The sequence below is a fragment of the Macaca mulatta genome, chromosome 3 (assembly GCF_049350105.2).
Source record: "Macaca mulatta isolate MMU2019108-1 chromosome 3, T2T-MMU8v2.0, whole genome shotgun sequence".
NCBI lineage: Eukaryota > Metazoa > Chordata > Mammalia > Primates > Cercopithecidae > Macaca > Macaca mulatta.
In genome coordinates this window covers 174,486,358-174,506,549 of record NC_133408.1, presented here as the reverse complement: position 1 = coordinate 174,506,549, position 20,192 = coordinate 174,486,358, and the positions used below count along the sequence as shown (strand labels likewise).

At 39.4% G+C, this 20,192-nt stretch overlaps 1 protein-coding gene across 4 annotated transcripts in view; it reads right to left on the bottom strand.

Annotated features, from left to right (window-relative positions):
* Nucleotides 1-331: 331 nt before the first annotated feature.
* BPGM (bisphosphoglycerate mutase) overlaps nucleotides 332-20,192 on the bottom strand; it is a 33,162-nt gene continuing 13,301 nt past the window's right edge. For 3 of the 4 annotated variants that reach the window (XM_077995040.1, XM_015134929.3, XM_077995041.1), the window contains exons 3-4: nucleotides 17,421-18,082; nucleotides 332-1,302 (exon numbers count right to left, since the gene is read on the bottom strand). In XM_077995040.1, the coding sequence (XP_077851166.1) occupies nucleotides 1,124-1,302; nucleotides 17,421-18,021 (780 nt within the window). In that variant the 5' untranslated portion in view covers nucleotides 18,022-18,082 and the 3' untranslated portion in view covers nucleotides 332-1,123. 4 annotated transcript variants of the gene reach the window in all.

The window sequence follows — 20,192 nt, the reverse complement described above, 5'->3', positions numbered from 1 at the left end:
CCACAGCATCTAAAAACATAGTGTGGAAGAGTATCATTAAGACAGATAAGCAATCAATTGTGTCATGGCCTACCCTGACTGCTCTGCGCTACATACCATAATCTTTTGCCCTCAATGAACAACAAATTTATGTCACAAGCCCTAATATACCATTCCCTCTGCTCATGTGAATAAAGTTCCATGCACTGTGTTCTACCTTCCCTGCTTCATGCTTCAGCATATAGAAAATCGCGAGTGTCTGTTGTGTTGAAATAAGTGCAACTGTTACAGGAAGGCATGAGTCAGACCCGTTTAGAAGCCTACCTAAAATTCACCAAACACATGGAGACACTTTGGGGATGCCATTTTCAGTCACTTTATTGTCAGGAACTTTATTTTTAAACTAATTACAGGTACCCAAACATTGAAGTTCGAAAAATTAAAACAAACCAAAATGAGAACCTCAACAGCCATAGTTGTCTATCTGCTGCTTATTCTTGTGGCCAAAGAGGAATTCTACTAAATGTCAAATGAAGGATGTCGCTAAACTAGAAGACAAGTTAAAGGGCCTTGTTGTCATTTCTGTCATTGTGGTGGCGGTTGTTGGCTTTCTTGGAGAAATATATCTGTGACTTTCTCATTTAATGGGCCTCTGGCCTTAATTATCAAAGCATCCCTTTTCCTAGAGGAAAAGACTAGTAATAAATACATATGGTATATTATCTAATATCTCTTATTGTCACCCCAGAAAATCTTACTAAATATAAAAGTGAACTACTGATTAGAATAGTGCCTGTCAATGGTGACTCAGAAATGATTTCCTGGATGATAAATACCTTTAACTTCATCTCTACTTGTTGCTCTCCCATCTCAGAAACTGATGACCTTCATTAAACCCCACTAGTTACTAGTTTAGTGACTGACTAGGGGGCTAGCAGGAAAGCTAACTCATAAGGCTGTGACATAAGCACTGAGGCATCCTAAAGCCTTATCTGGGTCACAATAAGTTACCTAGTTACCTATACAAACTCTACTCCACAGCCTAGCTCTGGAAAATCGGGGAAAAAGAGAGAGAGTTCAGCACCCATAACACACTCCTATGCCACTTCTTTTGCATTTCTTCTTAGCCAACAGTTGGGAGAGACTATTTTTTAGCTTGTTTCACTTTTCCTTGATCTTCTACTTTCTTAATGGCTGCTTGGATCGCCTCTTGGTCACCCAGGAACTGATGAGGCCCAACAGCACGCAGGTTTTCATCCAGTTCCAGAAGAATGGGGACTCCAGTAGGAAGAGTAATGTTGACGATGTCTTCATCTGAGATACCTGTTGATCAGGACAGGAAGAGACTAGGTGTTAAAAGACAACTCAGGAGGAAGTTCTGTTTAATTACATAACTGCACTTTAATCCCATTTAACTGTGTGCCTGAAATATGCAGGTACTGAGGGATTCCAGCTATAATTCCTGGAAGCCAGGAACTTTCCAGAAATTACAAGAAAAAAAGGCTTAGAGATTCACAGCAAGTGCTGCTACATCAGGACAGTAGATACCTTTTGGGACAATCTGTTCCTGTTTCCTACCTAAACCTGAAAGGAAGGAAAATTATTTTCTCTATGCCCACATTTGTGTTACTAGTTTTCCAAAGAATCAGGTAATCTCAAAAAATCAGAAAGTGAACCAGGAGCGTTTTCTGTGTTTCTCCTTTTATGTGTTGTACCCAGGCTGGTACTAAAATTAGGATTTTTCGCTAATCTCTAAATCTAGTTCATTTGATTAGAATGTGTTTGGTTTTCCCACACTAAGTGAGCTTGCAATACCCAGAGCTAGATCCAGTCCAGCAGGAATGCTTTCCTAGGTGCTTAGAAAGCACAGTCAAGGGGAATCAGGAAGGGATTTTACAGCATGCCTGTGAACACGGCTCGCTCTCCTGTGGTCTCTAAACATTCCAGCTGCTAAAAAAGGAAGGTATATATAATACACAAGCCACCTTTAGTCCTTTTTAAAGTACAACCGAATTACAGATAATTCAACTTGGACCAGAAGAGTGGTAGTTGTAGTAGAAGTGGTAGTAATAATATTTTTTATTATTACAAGCACTTTTAACAAGAAACAGCAAACATATCCTGAGTACATATTTCATGCCAGGTACTCTTTTAAGCATTTTGTATGTATTAACTCATTTAATCATCATTGCAATCCTATGACGATATATTATTTCTCCATGTAACAAGTTCTGGCACAGAGAGGTTAAGTAAACAATGATCACACAGATAGTAAATGGCACAGCCTGGATTCAAACCTAGGGGTCTGTACCTACTGTGTAATGTAACTCCTCTCAAGTTTCTCTGATTTCAAAGTGAGCAAAGGGAAGGCCTGACAAAGAGATGAAGTTCAACAAACTAAAAGACAACTGAAAGTATTCAAATTATCTACTTTAAAAATACTCCTTTATTAATTACATAGACTTCTAAATGCTAACCATATGCATCCTGTTCTATCTTAACAGAAAGGACCTAGCTGGAACAAGTTCAGGGGAGTCCAAGGGTTTGTCTTTACTTGAGGGTGGCAGAATAAGTTGTTATCAGTTAGCAATCAATGCACCTTTTCATTTTAATTAGCCATTGGTCCTAACTGTGAGCACCAGCCAAGGAGTCACAGAATCATAGCACTGGATCCTTACTGCTGGGCTGGCTCTTTATTAGAATTTCATGTCAAGGCCTAGAAGAGCTACCTAATAACTCGTATACACAAACTATCCACACTCAAACAACTACGAAAATGGAAAGGATCTGAACTTGGAAGACACAGTCTCTTCCAAGTAAGTGTACTGTCCCATCACCTCCCCCGCCAATCCCCCTGCAATGTCCTTTGCAATTTTAGGCAAGTAACTTCTCTGGACCTCCAATTCTCCTGTCAATTAAAAGAAAGAACAAACGAAAAACACACACTCTTCCTTTGCCAGCATTTTAAAGGGTTGTGGGATAAAAGGGGTGGCTTAAAAGAGAACATACATGAAAAAAAGGTAGCACAATAAGTCTCTCTTCTTTCTCTATTAGGAATTCCCTTCTAGGTAGAAGATTTATACTAAGATACTCCTTTGCCCTGCCAAGCCCCCACCCTCACACTGCAACCTTACAGAAGATTACCATCACAAACTACAGCTGCTGAGAACAAATCTATTCAGACCAGACCGCTAGCTGTGTAGCAGGGAGATGACTGCTCTAGATTCTTAGCACCTTCCGGCTCCATCAGGTCAGAAATGTCAGCTAGCTGCACGACAGCCACCACATACATCCCTCGGAAAGAGCAGGAGGGGAAGTCAACAACCTGTCGTTTGGAGTCAGGTGACCACTGAGCCTTTCAAATCCAACAGTACTCACTCCCAAATCCAGGGGAAGCTCTGGAGGTCTCCAAACCTAACTCATTCACTAACTAGTAACTGAGGGCTCTTTATGTTCCTAGTACTCTGTGGCAGAACATGTGCGAGTGACCTTGGCCAAGATTTTACCTCCAATGAACTATTTCTTCATTTATAAAATGAGAGAGGATAGTCTCTCTAGCACCAGCATTCCTTTATTTTATTCTTAATGGTTAAGAAAAGCAGAGGCACCTTAGAGACACAAGAGCATGAGGACACTGAGTACTGTTTATATTCATCTACTGTGCAAGGACCATGCTTTATCTGTTTCCAGAGTCTGTAAGCATATTGCTCACTAAATTGGAGAGAAAAATGGATTTTATAGATTTCTCCAAATAATCTAAATTCTAAAAATTAATTTGTTAAAAGATAACAAAAGTGACAAAAGTGACCATGTTTGACTAAAGTTTACCAGGAGAAGCAGAAACTATGGGTGTACGTATCTATCAGCATCTCGGATTCACCACTCATAGATGTGTGCCTTTGCAGTGTCACCAACCATTAATCTTAAGCTCTTGAATCCAGGACTTTATTGTAGAATGACTGAACATTCTACTTCTATTCAACATTGTAAGATTCTAGCCAAGGCAACTAGGCAAGACAATGAAATTAAAGGCACCCAGATTGGAAAGGACAAAGTAAAACTATCTCTATTTGCCGAAGGTATGATCCCACCAATAACCTGTTAGAACTAATAAATTCAGCAAGGCTGCAGGATACAAGAACAATACAGAAAAGGAAATTGGGTTTTTAATACAGTAGCAATAAGCAACATGAAAGATTAAGTAAACAATTCTATTTATAATAACATCAAAAAGAATAAAATGCTAAAAATAAATTTAACCCAAAAAGTACAAAACTATACTCTGACTACTACAACACTGTTCAAATTAAAGAAAACCTAAATATGTATTTATGGATTAGAAGACGTAACACGTATCAAGAGGGCAACATTCCCTAAATTAACAGATTCAATACAATTCTATCAAGAATCTCAGTGGACTTTTTTGTATAAATTGACAAACTGATCTTAAAGTTCATATGGAAATCTAAGGTACTCAGAATAGCCAAAACAATATTGAAAAAGAAGAAAAAACCAAGGGACTCATAGTTCCTGATTTCAAAACTTACTACAAAGCTATAGCAATCAAGATAGACACAGATAAATGAAATAGAATTGGGAACCCAACATAAACCCTCATATTTTTTATCAATAGATTTCCAACAAGTGTGCCAAGGCGATGAAATGCATAAAGAATAATCTTTTCAACAAATAGTACTGGGATAACTGTATATCCACATGTAAAAGAATGAAGTTGGATCCCTAATTCACACTTTATAAAAAAATTAACTCAAAATGAATCAAAGACTTAGAGTCAAAAGCTAAAATTGTAAAAATTTTTTAGAAAAGAAGCCATAGGAGTAAAGTCTTCATGACCTTGAGTTAATTAATAGTTTCTTAGATATGACACCAAAAGCATACACAAGAAAAAAAAATAAACTGGCTACATAAAAATTTAAAAATGTTTGTGCTTCAAAGGACACTATTAAGAACATAAAAAGGCAACCCAGAGAATGGGAGAAAAATTTGCATAGCATATATATTCTAGATATATATGTTCTAGAATTATCAGATGTAAGAACTGCCTCCAATAATAAAAAGACAAATGATCAAATTTTAAAATGGGCAAAAGGTTTGAACAACCATTTCTCCAAAGATATACAAATGGTCAATAAGCACATAAAAATAGGCTTAATATTACTAGCTATCAAGGAAATGCAAATCAAAACCACAATGAGATACTACTTTGTACCCACTAGGATGGCAACAATAAAAAGTCAGATTATAAACAAGTGTGAGTAAGCATGTGGAGAAACTGGAGTCATAATACACTGTAAAATCAGGTATGCAAAAGGCTATAGCCTCTTTGGAAAACAGTCTGGCAATTCCTTTTGTTACACACACATCTACCATATGACCCAGCAATTCCACTACTAAGCATATACCCAAGAGAAATGAAACATGAGTCTATATAAAACTTGTACACAAACCTTCATAGCAGCATTAATCATAATAGCCAAAAAGTGAACACAACACAAATGTCCATTAGCTAATGAACAGATAAATTAAATGTGGTATATACATACAATAGAATATTATTTGGCAATGAAAAGGAATGAAGTACTGATGCAAACCACAATAAGGTTCTTGGAAGAACCTTGAAAGCATGATGCTACTAAATAAAAGAAGTCAGTCACAAAGGACCACTTATTGCATGAGTTCATTTATATGTAATGTCCACAACAGGCGAATCTATAGTGACAGAAAGTAGATTAGTGGTTGCCCAGGGCTGGGTGGAATAGGGGAGGGACTGAGGGGACAGTAACAGCTAAGGGGTGCTGGGTTTCTTTTTAGGGTAGTGAAAGTGTTCCAATATTGATTGTGGTAATGGAGTTACAATTTTGTGAATACACTAAAAGTCATTTAACTGCATACTTTAAATGGCAAATTGCATGGTATGTGAATTATAATGCAATAAAGATGTTAAAAAATAGTAAACAGGGCCCAGTGCGATGGTTCACGCCTCTAATTCCAGCACTTTGGGAGGCCAAGGTGGGTGGATCACCTGAGGTCAGGAGTTCAAGACCAGCCTGGCCAACATGGCGAAACCCCGTTTCTACTAAAAATACAAAAATTAGCCAGGCATAGTGGTGCGCGCCTGTAATCCCAGCTACTCGGGAGGCTGAGGCAGGAGAATTGCTTGATCCTGGGAGGAGGAGGTTGCAGTGAACTGAGATTGCACTCCAGTCTGGGTGACAGAGCAAGACTCTGTCTTTTAAAAAAAAAAAAAAAAAAAAAAAAAAAAAAAAAAAAAGTAAACAGATCCAGAGAGGTTAAATAAACTTGCTCTAGTCACAGGACTATTGAGGCAGTAAAAATGGACCTTTTTAAACTACCAAATCCCCAGGATTTAAACCCTGGTCAGGTGACTTATCCATGGTTATTTCCACGACTACCGAGGAGGAGAGAGAAGAATGTTTCTATGAACGCTCTACCCTTGTGAAAGGCTGGGTCCTAACTGGACATCTGCTGATGCATCCAGTGTTCCCACGACTGGTAAAGAGAATGAATAAGTTTGTCTGATCCCCAGCTAACATATGGGCCAGCTAACACACTGTGATCATGATGGGCTACGTTTAGGAGTTGTTGTCTGTGACTTTAGAAACAAGTTCCGGGTCTTCAGCAAGGGGCTGGGGCATACATGGGATTCACTTGTTTGACCATGGCCTCAGATCTAACCAGATCCACCAGGTCCCCTCTTTAACAGCGGCACTCTCAAGTTTGGTCCCTTTTATGTGGGACCAAATTAAAGAGCCAAATAAACAAAGGCCACCGAAACTATAATATTTCAACTACAAAGGAAGAAGAGTTCTACAAAAATAGTAATGTTTCCAATAAATAAATAAAATCAACATTCCACTTTAATGACTACTCAAGCCATTCACACAGCAGACTAATTACTTACAAATATTTAAAATACTCAGACTGGTTAATAATCAGTCAATGAGACTTAAGTGACTAAAATTTTAAAACAGCAGATTAGGAAAAACCACAGTGAAGCCATTACTCATTACTCAATTTTGGCATAAGTTACATTCAACATCCTAAGAAAGTTAAGCAGGCAGAGCTCCTAAGGCCAGAATAATGCATCTGAACTATATTAAACCAAACTGAATTAGTGCTAATCTTATATAATATCCTATTATAAACTCATTCACTGGAACATTATAGGAAAGTTAAAAATGAGTGGCACATCCCTCGATAACTGGCTCAGATTTTTCTACAATTCTATGGTCGTCTCTCCTTATAAGTGGGGGATTTGTTTCAGGACTGCACGTGTACCAAAATCCACTCACACTCAAGGCTGGAAGTCAGCCCTACGTCTACACAGGTTTCACCTCTAGCAAGTGTGGTATTTTTGATCCAAATTTTGTTGGAAGAAAACCCATGTATAAGTGAACCTATGCAGTTCAAATCCATATTGTTCCAGGGTCGGCTATAAAGGGAACCACCACTGAGTTCTCACCCTGTACCGACCCCTCTCCGCAGTGGTGTGGAGTTAAATACAGTTGTCATTACTTAGTGGACCATATTACTAAATAATTTCTGGACTCTAGCAGCCAAACCATAACAGTGTTACTTACAGTTGAACAAACATTTACTAAATTCTTGCAGTGGGCAAGGCACTGTGTTCTACAGTAATGTGTGGAGGAGCAGGTGCAGGGCGAGAACTCAGTGGTGTTTCCCTTTACAGCTACCCCTGTCTTTAAGGGTCCGCCATTGCCTTTAAGTCTTGAATCTTCATGTAGAAGCACCTCGGAGCTAACTGCAGTCAATTTAGATAATGGGATATTTTAAGGAAGAAATAATGAAAGTTTGGGATAATAAGTCCAGGAAGTAACTCAAGGTCAAAATTGGGGAGAAAGTCAAACAACTTTATTTTCTGCATAGAGGACTAACTTCAGGAAGTCAAATTTGCACCTACCAACCCTCTCCCCTAAGTCACCATAGCAGGAACAGGAACCAAAGACAAACTGTTATGTACACTGTACATCTACCAAAGCACCTCCTGGTAGAGGTGCTTGTGCAAATGCTCACTTTCCCCACCAGGATTATAAATTCCTTGAGAACAGGAACAATGTTTGATCCATTTCTGTATCACCCATGTTGTTAGAACACAGAGCCTTACCCACTGCAAGATTTAGTAAATGTTTGTTCAACTATAAGTAACACTTTTATGGTTTGGCTGCTAGGGTCCAGAAATTATTTAGTAATATGATCCACTAAGTAATTACAACTGTATTTGTTATGTGAATCTACTTTTTACATGTAACTAAAGGCTATAAGGAATAAAATGTTAGGCTGGGTGTGGTGGCTCACGCTTGTAATCCCAGCACTTTGGGAGGCAGAGGCAGGCGATCACGAGGTCATGAGATCGAGACCATCCTGGCTAACACAGTGAAACCCCGTATCTACCAAAAATACAAAAACAAAATTAGCTGGGCGTGGTGGTGGGTGCCTGTAGTCCCAGCTACTTGGGAGGCTGAGGTGGGAAAATGGCGTGAACCCGGGAGGCGGAGCTCGCGGTGAGCTGAGATCCCGCCACTGCACTCCAGCCTGGGGGACAGAGACAGACTCCATCTCAAAAAAAAAAAAAGAACAAAATGTTAATTAAAAATCCTAAAACATAAAGCCTATATATGGAAACACCCTAAGGACTTTGTCAGAGGTGCAGTATAGACAAATTTCAGAAAGAGGTTAAAAGCTCCACAAAAGGACCCTGTGTCTCATTCACATATAGGTGCAGTATCCCTTGTACCAAGAACAAGACCTGATGTAGTGAACCCTAGGTGCATACCTGAACTGAATAAATTCTAACTCTCTGGGTTTTCAAATTAAATCTAGTCTTTTACTGTTGAAGCCTTGATTAAACACTGTGCTCCCCATGACCTTACCAAGAAAAAAAAGGAGAATTAAAAGAATCTTAGCCTCGAAGAAAAAGCTGTTGACATCTAGTGCCAATAAAATAAACAATTCAAATTAAATGGCTTTATATGTTCTTTGCTTTTCTCCAAAGTGTTCAAAATCTTTGAATTTTAGAAAACAGAAGAGATGGACAGAGAGACAGATTTGCTACAGGACGAAAAGGAAAGCAGAAACCCCAATTCTGTAGTGCATACGCTTTGGAATCAGAAAAAAAAAGGGAAACAACTCCAGTCAACTCATTCATTAAATAAGGTGCGACCCACTCATTCCTCACTTCCCTCTCCTGGTCAGGTAATCACAATTCAAACCCTACCGACAAACAATCTGTGATAAGAGTTCTGTATTCCTTTATGGCCAATACGAGCTGAAACAAGAGATTCTGAATCTCATAGATGATCTACCTATTTTTAATTTTAATTATTTAAGATCTGAATACTATATATGTAAAGATGGGCTAGGGTGATTTGAATATTATAACACGATAAAATAACAGACTAATTTAGAATAAGGCACAGAGAAGAATCCATTCTACGTTTAATTTTATAGTTAAAATAGCCTATAATGTTTAAAAAATAAAGGGTTCTACAAATCAATTATTATAAAAGACAGCTTAGCCACAGCAATAGGCAACTACTTGCCTCACAGAAGAGAGGCCTGAATTGGCTGCTTCTGAAAATATCACACTAAAATGCCAAAGGTGACCAACTCATCAGTCCCTGTCCCCACAGCTAGTCCCAGCTGACCATTCCTCTCTGAGTGTCTAATTTTATCTCACCACTTCTGTGCCTTGCTATATATGCAGCTGCACACAGGTCTTCAGGGATCAAGTCTGTCTTGCATGAGTGTCTTGTGTGTCACTCTTACTCCAAACTTGAAACTGCCTCGTCCTGTGCTTGAACCCAGACTAAACAATCCATTTCCTCTGGCGAGATGCAGACTACATCCAGTGTTTCATTTTGGTACCTGGCTTTTCCTTTGATGCTCGCCAGCAGGAAACAAACAGGAAGTGACTATGCCAACCACAGAGAATGAAACACATGCCTGTCTGGAACACTACAGTACAGGATGCTTTCAGATGCTTAGGTTGACATTAGATGTTTTCATGGTGGCGCTTTGTGAGAAGTGTCTCTGAACCAGTCAGAAGTGGGCCCTGCTTTTTAACCTGGACTTATTAGCACAATCATAGGTAATTATATTTCTAAAAGCCAGTAAAGCAGTCCCTTAAGTAGGCATTTTTTTACTATATAATATTCTGTATGTCTTGTTTTGACTTCTTTCTTCTGAAAGCATTAACTACCATCAGATTAAAAGTAAAGCAATCTCAAAAGCATATACGATTTATGAGCAGAGATATTATATAAATAAGTCATTTGACAGGGGAAGGGTCATCCCCATCAGCCAAGAAGCCTGTCTTAGGTACTGACTTGTGGTTTCCGTGTTTGCAATTCTCATACAAGAGTGTTATCTAGCTCCGAATCAGTATCACTTGCCTCTCAGTGTACCATTCATCTGTGTTGACTCCAGGAGGTCCTTGTTGACCTGCTCCTAGACTAGGTTGTTACAAGAAGAAAAAGGAGGGGATGGAAGGCCCAATTAAGGCTAACGAAATTGATGATAATAAGCAGAGATAGCTCTGGGATAAAAAAATTAAAAAACTTTATTAGAGGAGTTTTCAACCTGTAACAATAGCAAGATTCTCAAACAAAACTTCATGGTCCAGCAACTTAAACATAACTTCTCATGAAGAAGGACTTTAAAAGGCAGTTCCCTATAATGACCATGATTTAGGTGCTAAATAAAGTCAGAACCAGATGGCTCCTGAAGCCTCGAGAAAGCATAACAAATGCCCTCCAGGTTAGTTTTCAAAGGCAAAGATAGGTGCATATAGCAACCTTCACTTAATTCTCCTAATTGGCAATGGTGAGTTCACTGGATAAAGCAAGGCTTTTTGAGGTAAAATTTACATACAGCAAAAGTCACCCGTTTTAGCATATAAGTTCTATGCGTTTTGACAACTGCATACAATAATGTAATAACCAGTCAAGATATAAAACAGCTCTATCAAACCCTTAAAATTTCCTTGTGCCCCTTGGCAGCCTACCCTTTCCCCACCCATCTGTTTTATTTCCCGATAAAACATTTTCCAAAATGGCACATAAATGGAATCATACAATACACAGCTGTTTTAGCCCAATTTCTTTCACTTAGCACCATGCAGCTGAGGTTCATCCATGATAATGGGTGTATCAATAGTTTGCTTCTTTTTATTAAAGCAGTTTCTTTAAGCAAAACAGCTTACTGATCAATGACTGATCAAACGAAATACAAAATATGACCTGGATATACTAAACAGCAAAGTAAAACGCAGTATTGAACCATAGCTTTCCAGTGAGTTCAGAGCCATGTTCTAGTTCCTACATAAAACAACATGTGTATGTAAAATGTCTAAAACTGTGCTTGGCACGCAGTATGCACTCAAGAAAGGTCATCTTGTATAGCTATGCTAGAGTGCGCCATTCAGACCACAATATTAAAACAGCAGTAATAATTTAAGACTTGATTAGTTGCATTAAATTACCTTTTTATAGTTTACCTGCCATGGATGTTCTTGACTCAGCTTCTTAAAACACAGTATTCCAAACGAAGAACAGGTCAAGGGGAAGGGCTACCTTTTAGAAAAAAATTTTAAAGCCCAGGTGATAACCGTGTGTGGAGCCTCAGTGAACTGAGTTTTGAGTAGAGTTCTTGACGCCAACTAATTACCATGATCGTGGCCAAGGAATCTGGAGTCTCTTTAGACTTCAGTTTCCTCCAACAGCACCTGTCTTCTTTTCCACAAATGGAGAAAGCATCAGTCAGGATATGACTGCCTATAGTGTCATAATATCAAATATTTGAGAAACAGCTAACATCTTCAGAACCAATACTCTTTACTGTTGAGGTACACGGATGATACCTCTAAGAGTAGACCTAAGAGGAGATGAGTAATATTAGCATACTCTTAGTAGAAAATCTTAAAGCAATTTGAGATTTCAGCATAGACCAATATTCTAATTAGTTATTTAACTGGGGTCATAATTCTTCCCACCCCACAGTTACAGTTTTCAAACAATAAGAAAGTATTTTTCTGATAGGACAGTATGCTGTCATTGATGCTATCAGTTACCACACTCCTTCCCAGTAGGTAAAACATTTTAACTTGTCAAGCAGTTTAAAGACAAAATAGGGAAAATTTACTCCAGTCTCTTGAAAAAGCCTATATTGTATGGGTGAAGTTTATATAAACATCTCTAGAAAGCATGGCTTGGAATCAGATGAATCTGCAGCCACAAGTGTTTTTACTTTCATAATAAATGAAAAGAAATTTAGCAACTTTTGTGCTTACAGAAATATAAACCCTGGTTATGCCCATTTCTAGATTCAATTCTTAACAGTAGTGAAAGCTAACATCTTCATTTTCATGTTTTTATTTTCTAAAAGTGGGTCTCACTATGTTGTCCAGGCTGATCTTAAACCTAGGTGCAAGCAATCCTCCTGCTCCACTTCCCTAGTAGCTGAGACTACAGGTGCGTGACACCACATCCAGCTCAACATCTTTATAGTGAGGTAACCACATAATTTATCATCCAGGCTGGGGCACTTTTGAAAGTAAAAGGAGATGCTATTAATAATTACATTCGGACAACAGATATTAATCACAAAATGGGCATGTATGATCATGTAACTTGATAGTAAGCATAAACTTGCAATTAAGATAGTAACTTTTGTTTTTTACCACCATTAACACATACACATGAACTGGCAAAGTAGTCCTTCCTATAAAAGAAAATCTTTATTTCCCCCTAAACAGTTGGGGAGATTCACTTAATTTCTGGAGTCTCGAAAAGTTAGCATCTAAATCCTATGAAATGTTTTATTTTAGGTTGGTAAGTAACCAAGCACACAAACCCCTGTAATTTGAGCTCTGGAAAGTTAGACATGCAATACAAGAGGACTAATATTAGACTAACACACCTATTCTGGCGAGTTAATACATCTATAATCAATTTTGAAAGGGCTAAAATCTCACTAAATTAACAGAAATGATGTGAAAAAAATACGATGACATACTATTTCTTCTGATCTTGAGAAAGTCACTTATGCTTAATTCTTACAGTTGTGAAATAGAATACTTGGGACCTTATTTTTCAGTAGACATTGTAAGAGAAACTTTATTAATGCAGATTGGCATTTAGAGACAATAAATAACTTATACAAAAATGATCCTGAAATCCAATCCAGCCTATTTCATGTACATGACATAGTTTCTTCCATGTTAGGTGTGGGAGTTAAGTCATAGTAGGGAACTACAGCAACATCTAAGAACTCCATTAGTATTAACTGGAGTACCACCAGGGGGTACTATAGGCCAGAAAGGAACAAAGTCGTCATATCCAGGATGGGTGAGAGTCAAGCTTACAAACTATCCTTCTATTTTCCTGCAGACAAATCTGGATCCTCACATCCACTCTATTAGTTTTCTTGGCTACGTTCTTATCCTAACTGCATGTTCTGGCTTTTCTGCCATTTTTTCCCTCTAACTCTCTGCCATCCTCCTTGGTCACCAACCCCATCGTTTTTATTTTCTACCTCTCTCATAGAGACCTCCCTCTCCGGTAGCCCACGTCCTTTTCTGTGTTCACATACTTCCCACTGAAGTCATTGCCTACAGTTTACCTCTTTCTGCACCAACCCCACTGTTTTACATCAATTATCCCCCAAATAAAAACATTTTCTACAAAGCCTGTTTATGGTAATAGGAATAGGAGTTATAATGTAAGGCTACTTTAAAATGTCATTAATGGCCAGGTGCACGGTGGCTCATACCATAATCCCAGCACTTTAGGAGGCTCAGGTGGGTAGATTGCTTGAGGCCAGGAGTTCGAGACCAGCCTGGCCAACATGGCGAAACCCCATCTCTACTAAAAAGCTACAAAAATTAGCCAGGTGTGGTGGTACACGCCTATAATCCTAGCTACTCAGAAAGCTGAGGCATGAGAATCGCTTGAACCCAGGAGGCGAAGGCTGCAGTGAGCCAAGATCGAATCACTACATTCCAGCCTGGGCAACACAGTGAGACTTTGTCTAAAAAAGAAAAGAAAAGAAAATGTCATTAATCTCTAAAGGTCATTCAGTTTCATACTTCCAACTTAAAAAAATAAAATAAAATAAAATAAAATAAGACCTTTAGATGAAGGACTGGAAGCTGCCTGAAGACCAATGCCTGCTTATTTCCCAGCGAGCCCTGTAAGTCCACTTCTGCCCCAGCGGTCAAAGCTGCACTTTCATTTTTCCTGGTGTTCTATACTCCACAGCCGTGCATTTCAGCTTTGTACTCACTTCCATATGTTTGCCCTCCCCTATGGTTTTCTAGGCCAATGACAAATCCTTTTACCTTTCAATTCCATTATTATTTTTCCAGCTTTAATGAGATATAATTCACATACAATTCACCCACACAAAGTGTGCAACTCAATGGCTCTTAGCATATTCAGAGTTGTGCAACCCTCACTACAATCAATTTTAGAGTATTTTGTATCACCCCAACAAGAAACTCTGTACGCATCAGCAAATCACTTGCAAAATCTTCCATCCTCCCTACCCTCTAGGCAACAACCACTCTACCTTCTGTTTCTAAAGATTTGCCTATTCTGGGTATTTCATATAAATGAAATCCTATAATATGTGATCCCTTGTGGCTGGCTTCTTTCACATAACAGAGTTATTTCAATATTCGTCCATATGGTAGCATGTATCAGCATCACCTCCCCTTTCATTTCCAAGTAACATTCCATTGTATAGACAGATCCCATTTATAAGCTGATGAACACTGGGGTTGTTCCATCTTTTGTCTACTACGAATAATGCTGCTCTGCAGGTTTAGGTACAAGTTGTTGTGTGGACATGTGCTTTCGTTCCTCTTGGGCATTGTGATGGTTTGAACTGTGATCCCCTCAAAAAGATACGCTGAAGTCCCAACCTCCAGTACCTCAGAATGTGACCCTATTTGGAAATACAGTGTTTAACAGAGAATAATCCCATTAAAATGGAGGGCACTGGTGGGAGGGGGTGGGCTAATATTATTGGTGGCCTTATAAAAGGGGAAATGTGGATAAGAAACACACACCCAAGGAGAATGCCAAGGAGTGATGCTTCTGCAAGCCACAGAACATCAAAGATTGCCAACAAACACCGAAGCTAGCCAAGGCAAGGAAGAATTGTCTCCTAGATTCATCGGAGAGAGCACAGCCCTGCTCACACCCTGATTTGGGACTTCCAGCCCCCAGAAAACACATTTCTATCGTTTTAACCCACCCAGTTTGGGTGCTTTCTTACGGCAGCACTGGGAAGCTAATATAGCTATATGCATAGGTGTGGGATTGCTGGATCCTATGGTAACTCTGTGTTCAGCCCTTCTGAGGAGCTGCCAGATTGTTTTCCAAAGCAGGTACACCATTTGATTAAATTAATTTCATAAATTGCTAATAGTTTCAAAACCTCCCTCAAATGTGGAAAAGTAAGTTTTGCTATGTCTAAACACAACCTCTACATGTAATTTTCTCTTTGCCCCCAGCATGGTTATAGTCTTCTTTACCACCATTTCTAAATGTTCGTATTTCCCTCAAAAAGAACAGTAACAAACAGCTAAATCATCAATGCACTAGCAGGAGGGGATGTGTACAATCAGCTGTGGGTGGGCTGTAGAATGAGTTTAAAGAGATCTATAACAAATTTGAAGATAGGTGAAGAGTCAGTGGTATTAAACAGTAGGAAACTTTTTAAAAGGGGGACTTCCAAGCTAAGAAGGTGGAGAAAGAGGATCCTAAAGGAGATAGTGGCATTTTCTTGAGGGAAGGGAGCCTGGCCACAGTAAATCTGAGTCCCAATTCTAAAAAAGGAGTTGGCACAGTTGAATAGAATACACCTCTGGCAGAAATTCTGAAATTCTGAATTTCAGTTTGTTGTCTAGTAGGAGCCTCAACTCTTCTTCAAACAATAAAATACTATGGTCCATTAATGATGAAGTTATATACCACTAATGATGAAGTTAAAGATCTAATTATCCTGAACAAGAACAGAAACTTTTAAATACTTGAGTAAATAAGATACGCATGTGCGTGTGCGCGTGCACATAAACACGCGCACGCACACACACACACACATATCAAGTGCCACATCTAGCCAATAAAATTTTAGTATCTAATAGTCTGTAGATTTTAGGTCTCTGCATGACTAATGGATGTCAGCTATACAAGTAATGATTTAGTTCTTGGTCATGTTATAAAAATCAGGGGAAAATAATCACATGCTAAAGATTACTTCATTATTAACTGATAATCTATTTCTACTTATTTCACATACAAAGTCAGCCTTTTTACTTGTCACAGCCTCTTATAGAAAATTCAAGCGGAATGAAAAGGAATGGTAGAGAAATGTCTTCTATTTATTACCAGTAAGCTAACTGCTGACAGTGATGAAAGGCAGGAAAACACCAGATAGGGCATATCATGCAAAAAGCACAATCATCTGGGATGAGTGGAGACAGAGAGGGAAATGAGAAATCCGCAGAACAGTCAGAAATCCAGAAGGTGTCACAGTGCAATCACTGATGCTCAAAACCGGTGAACCTGAATTCTCAAAAGAGTTCATTTGGTTCATGTTACTTAAAAACAAGGTAACAATACAATATGTTTTAGTATACATTTAGAACATGACATAAAGTAGTTAAAATTATGGCGCTGCTGATTTCCAAAAATTGAGAGTCAAGATAAATAAATAAACCAACTACGCTTTTAGTTTCCTTCCCCCTAACTTTCTTCCAGTCAATGACTAAACCTGCTCTGAAAAGAGGAGTGAAACAAAAGAACTGCTCAGGAAACCTACGTCTGGAAACACAGCAATCATTGTTTAAAGTTGGAAGAACGTGAGCAAAACTGAAGTCTAGATAATTTACTCAACTTGAAGAACTCAAATTTACTTTCAAGGCCATTTCAACAATTCCTTCCTTTCCTAGCTTCCTTTCATTTCACTACAACAAGCCATACAGTCCTTTAGACCAGTGCTTCTCAAAGTGTGGAACCCCAATCAGCAGTATCAGCATCACCTAACGCTTCTAAGAAATGCAGATTCTCAGGGTGCACCCCAGACCTACTGCTTCCGAAACTCGCAGGGTGGGACCCAGAGTCTGTGATACACCAACCTCTCCAGGTGACTCTGATGCTTGCTAAAGTCTGAAAACTGCTGCTTCGGGTAACAGGAATGGAAAACGCACAAGAGATCTGATTTCTAGAACAAGATGATTCTTAAATCTGAAGTGACAAAGGGGGATAGAGAAGGAGAGTCTATTGTGTAACTAGGGCATCATTAGCTTAATTTCTAGATTAAGGCCCAGATATCACACTTGGCAACCTCTAATAAGTGGTATATAAAGCTGGTACCTTCCAGGTGTTTTAGGAGTGCCCTACTGCTATTTCCATGAGCAGATATCAGAACGGTTTTGCCACGTAAGACTTCAGGAGCAATCCTTTCATTCCAATAGGGAAGGAGTCTTTCCAGAACATCCTTTAAGCTTTCAGACCGTGGCAGTTGATCCAAGGGCACATCACATACTTTATACCTCCGGTCGTTGTAGATTTCGTGGTAGTAAGGATGAGACTCCTCAATGGGAGGCGGGGTTATATTGTAGCTTCTTCTCCAGAGCCTCACTTGTTCTTCACCATGATTCAAAGCCATTTGCTCCCTGTTGAGACCGATCAAGGCCCCATAGTGACGCTCATTTAGACGCCAGGAGCTTTCCACGGGCACCCATTCCTGCCCTAGCTCTTCTAGGATCAGCCAGGCTGTGTGAATGGACCGATTAAGGACAGATGTGAATACAAGATCAAACTCAAAGTTTAATGCTTTGAGTTGCTTCCCACAGTTCCGAGCTTCCTCCATGCCTTCACTGTTGAGTTTCTGATCCACCCAGCTACAAAAACGGTTCTCCTTATTCCAAGCACCCTCTCCATGTCTTAACATAATAAGTTTGTACTTGGACATACTGATGGCTGAACTTCCCAGGCGTTTTCAAATGGGCTAATATTCAAGGACAGCAATACATCTAGAAAGACAAGAACAAGTCTAAGTTATATTCTTCATTCAACTGACCACCTAGGAATAGAAACAGCTTTACAACACCCAATTTCTAAAAGAAACTCAAATCCCTTTGAACAGTCAGAAACGTGATAACTCATACACTGGGACACATACAGGCATACTCTATAGATATTAATAATTCATTACAGGGAATCTAGTTGACTTAAATTTTCTGATGTTTGGATAGCATGTTAACTGTATGACATAAAATAACAAAACACTTCATTCTAATGGCATGCTGTGTTTCTGCCAGATACAAAGGCTATTTATGCTTACAGTAGAAAAGATTTAATATAATGAGTTACAGACGTCTGAAAGAATGACTAGTAGCTGGGAACTCCCAGCTCCCAGCAGCTGACTCTACACTGAAGGCATCCTTTTCACTTTTGTTTTCCTGTGGTGGAAAAAGAAGTATTTACCAGTATCACATTCTTATATTATTAGAATAATATAGAAGTTATTAAACATGTTATTTCAGTGCACCACTGCATATATCTGGCATGTATCACTGGCTGGTGGCAACTAGCTCTTCAATGCCACAGGCTACATCACACACTAGAAAATCTAAGGTATGCAAAATACATCAGTTCAATAGTCAGACAAATTAAAAATGATTTAAAGAGACACTAACACCAAATATGGTATGCACCTAAATAATCTTGCACCTGCCTGAAGATAGTTTTCAACAGGAATAAATCCAGATGCAAAATAAGCTATCAAATGCAAGCAGCTGAGGGATGCTGCCTGTCCAAACAGATCTGGTCTGTAGGAGTGAGAGGAACCACACTGATAAAGAGGCCACGCCTCCTCCTCCCCAGCCCTCCAGATATCCTACACACACCAGCTACATCTTAGCAGGGGAAGAATCTAGTAAAGGGAGACCAGCAACTCTCAAGCTATGCTGAACTCCTTACATTTAAGCCGCTGGCCTGAAGATCTGCTGGGCCCACTCTGTCCTCGGAGAATCTGCTGACATGGCTGCTCGGTCTGCCTTTCTCTCCTTGTGGTGGACACATCTGCACTGACACATGCTTGGTTTACATGCCCGGCGTCTCCATCTCCGCTCCAGTGTTTTTGCATACTGGGTTGTAAAGATTATACGAGAACTAGGGCCTGGTCTTCTGCCACTCATGGCAACTTCCATTAACTGGAGATTTTCTGTCCCACTTAAACTGTGAGTCACCCACAGTAAAATAACGATCAGTGGCAAAATTGATAGGAATCTAGATCTAGTTTCTACCTTTCTTTAGTAATTCCTAGAGATTCTGGAGGGAAAACAGTCTTTAAAATAAGGCTTTATATTTCAATGGAAGGCAAACAGAGGACTTAAGGGAAGAAATCAAATTGAGGTGATATGCAAGTACCGTCATGTGTTGCTTAATGAAGGCAGTATGTTCTGGCAAATGCATCATTAGGTGATTTCGTCGGGCAAACAACATAGAATGTACTTACACAAACCTAGATGGTATACATAATTTTACTTATGTATGTTTTTTCATATGGAAAACCAAGTATCCCAGCACAATTAATGAATATCAATCATTTCCCCTACTCGATCTGCAATGCCAATGTCAAGTGCCACATATTAGATGTCTATAGATGCTCCATTGCCATCTTACAGGGTCACCATCATACACGCGATGCATGCTTGACTGAAACACCGTTAGGTGGTGCATGGCTGAAATTGAAAGGCTACAGCAGTTAGGATGATGATTCTCCTTTCTTGCTAAGTACCAGGTTGCTGTGCACGTGGAGCAGGGAAGTGCCAGGGAACCAGAAGAGCCTAGGCTCAGGACCCAGGTGAGAGCATCCCACAGAGCTGAGAATTCCCCAGGAGGGAGCCCAATGTTTCTGTCCTTAGCAGAGAAGTGACATCGGGGTGGCAGAACAGAGAAGGGAACAAAAGGTATCTAGGGAGTGTTTTGCCAGATGACTGCCTATGCCCAGGGGCAGAATAGTCATGAGTCTAACAAAGTTCAAGCTTCAGAGCCCCTCACCTGCAAGAAACCAAGCTATGAATACACACATACATACACACACACACACACACACACACACACGGAGGGGTGTGTATA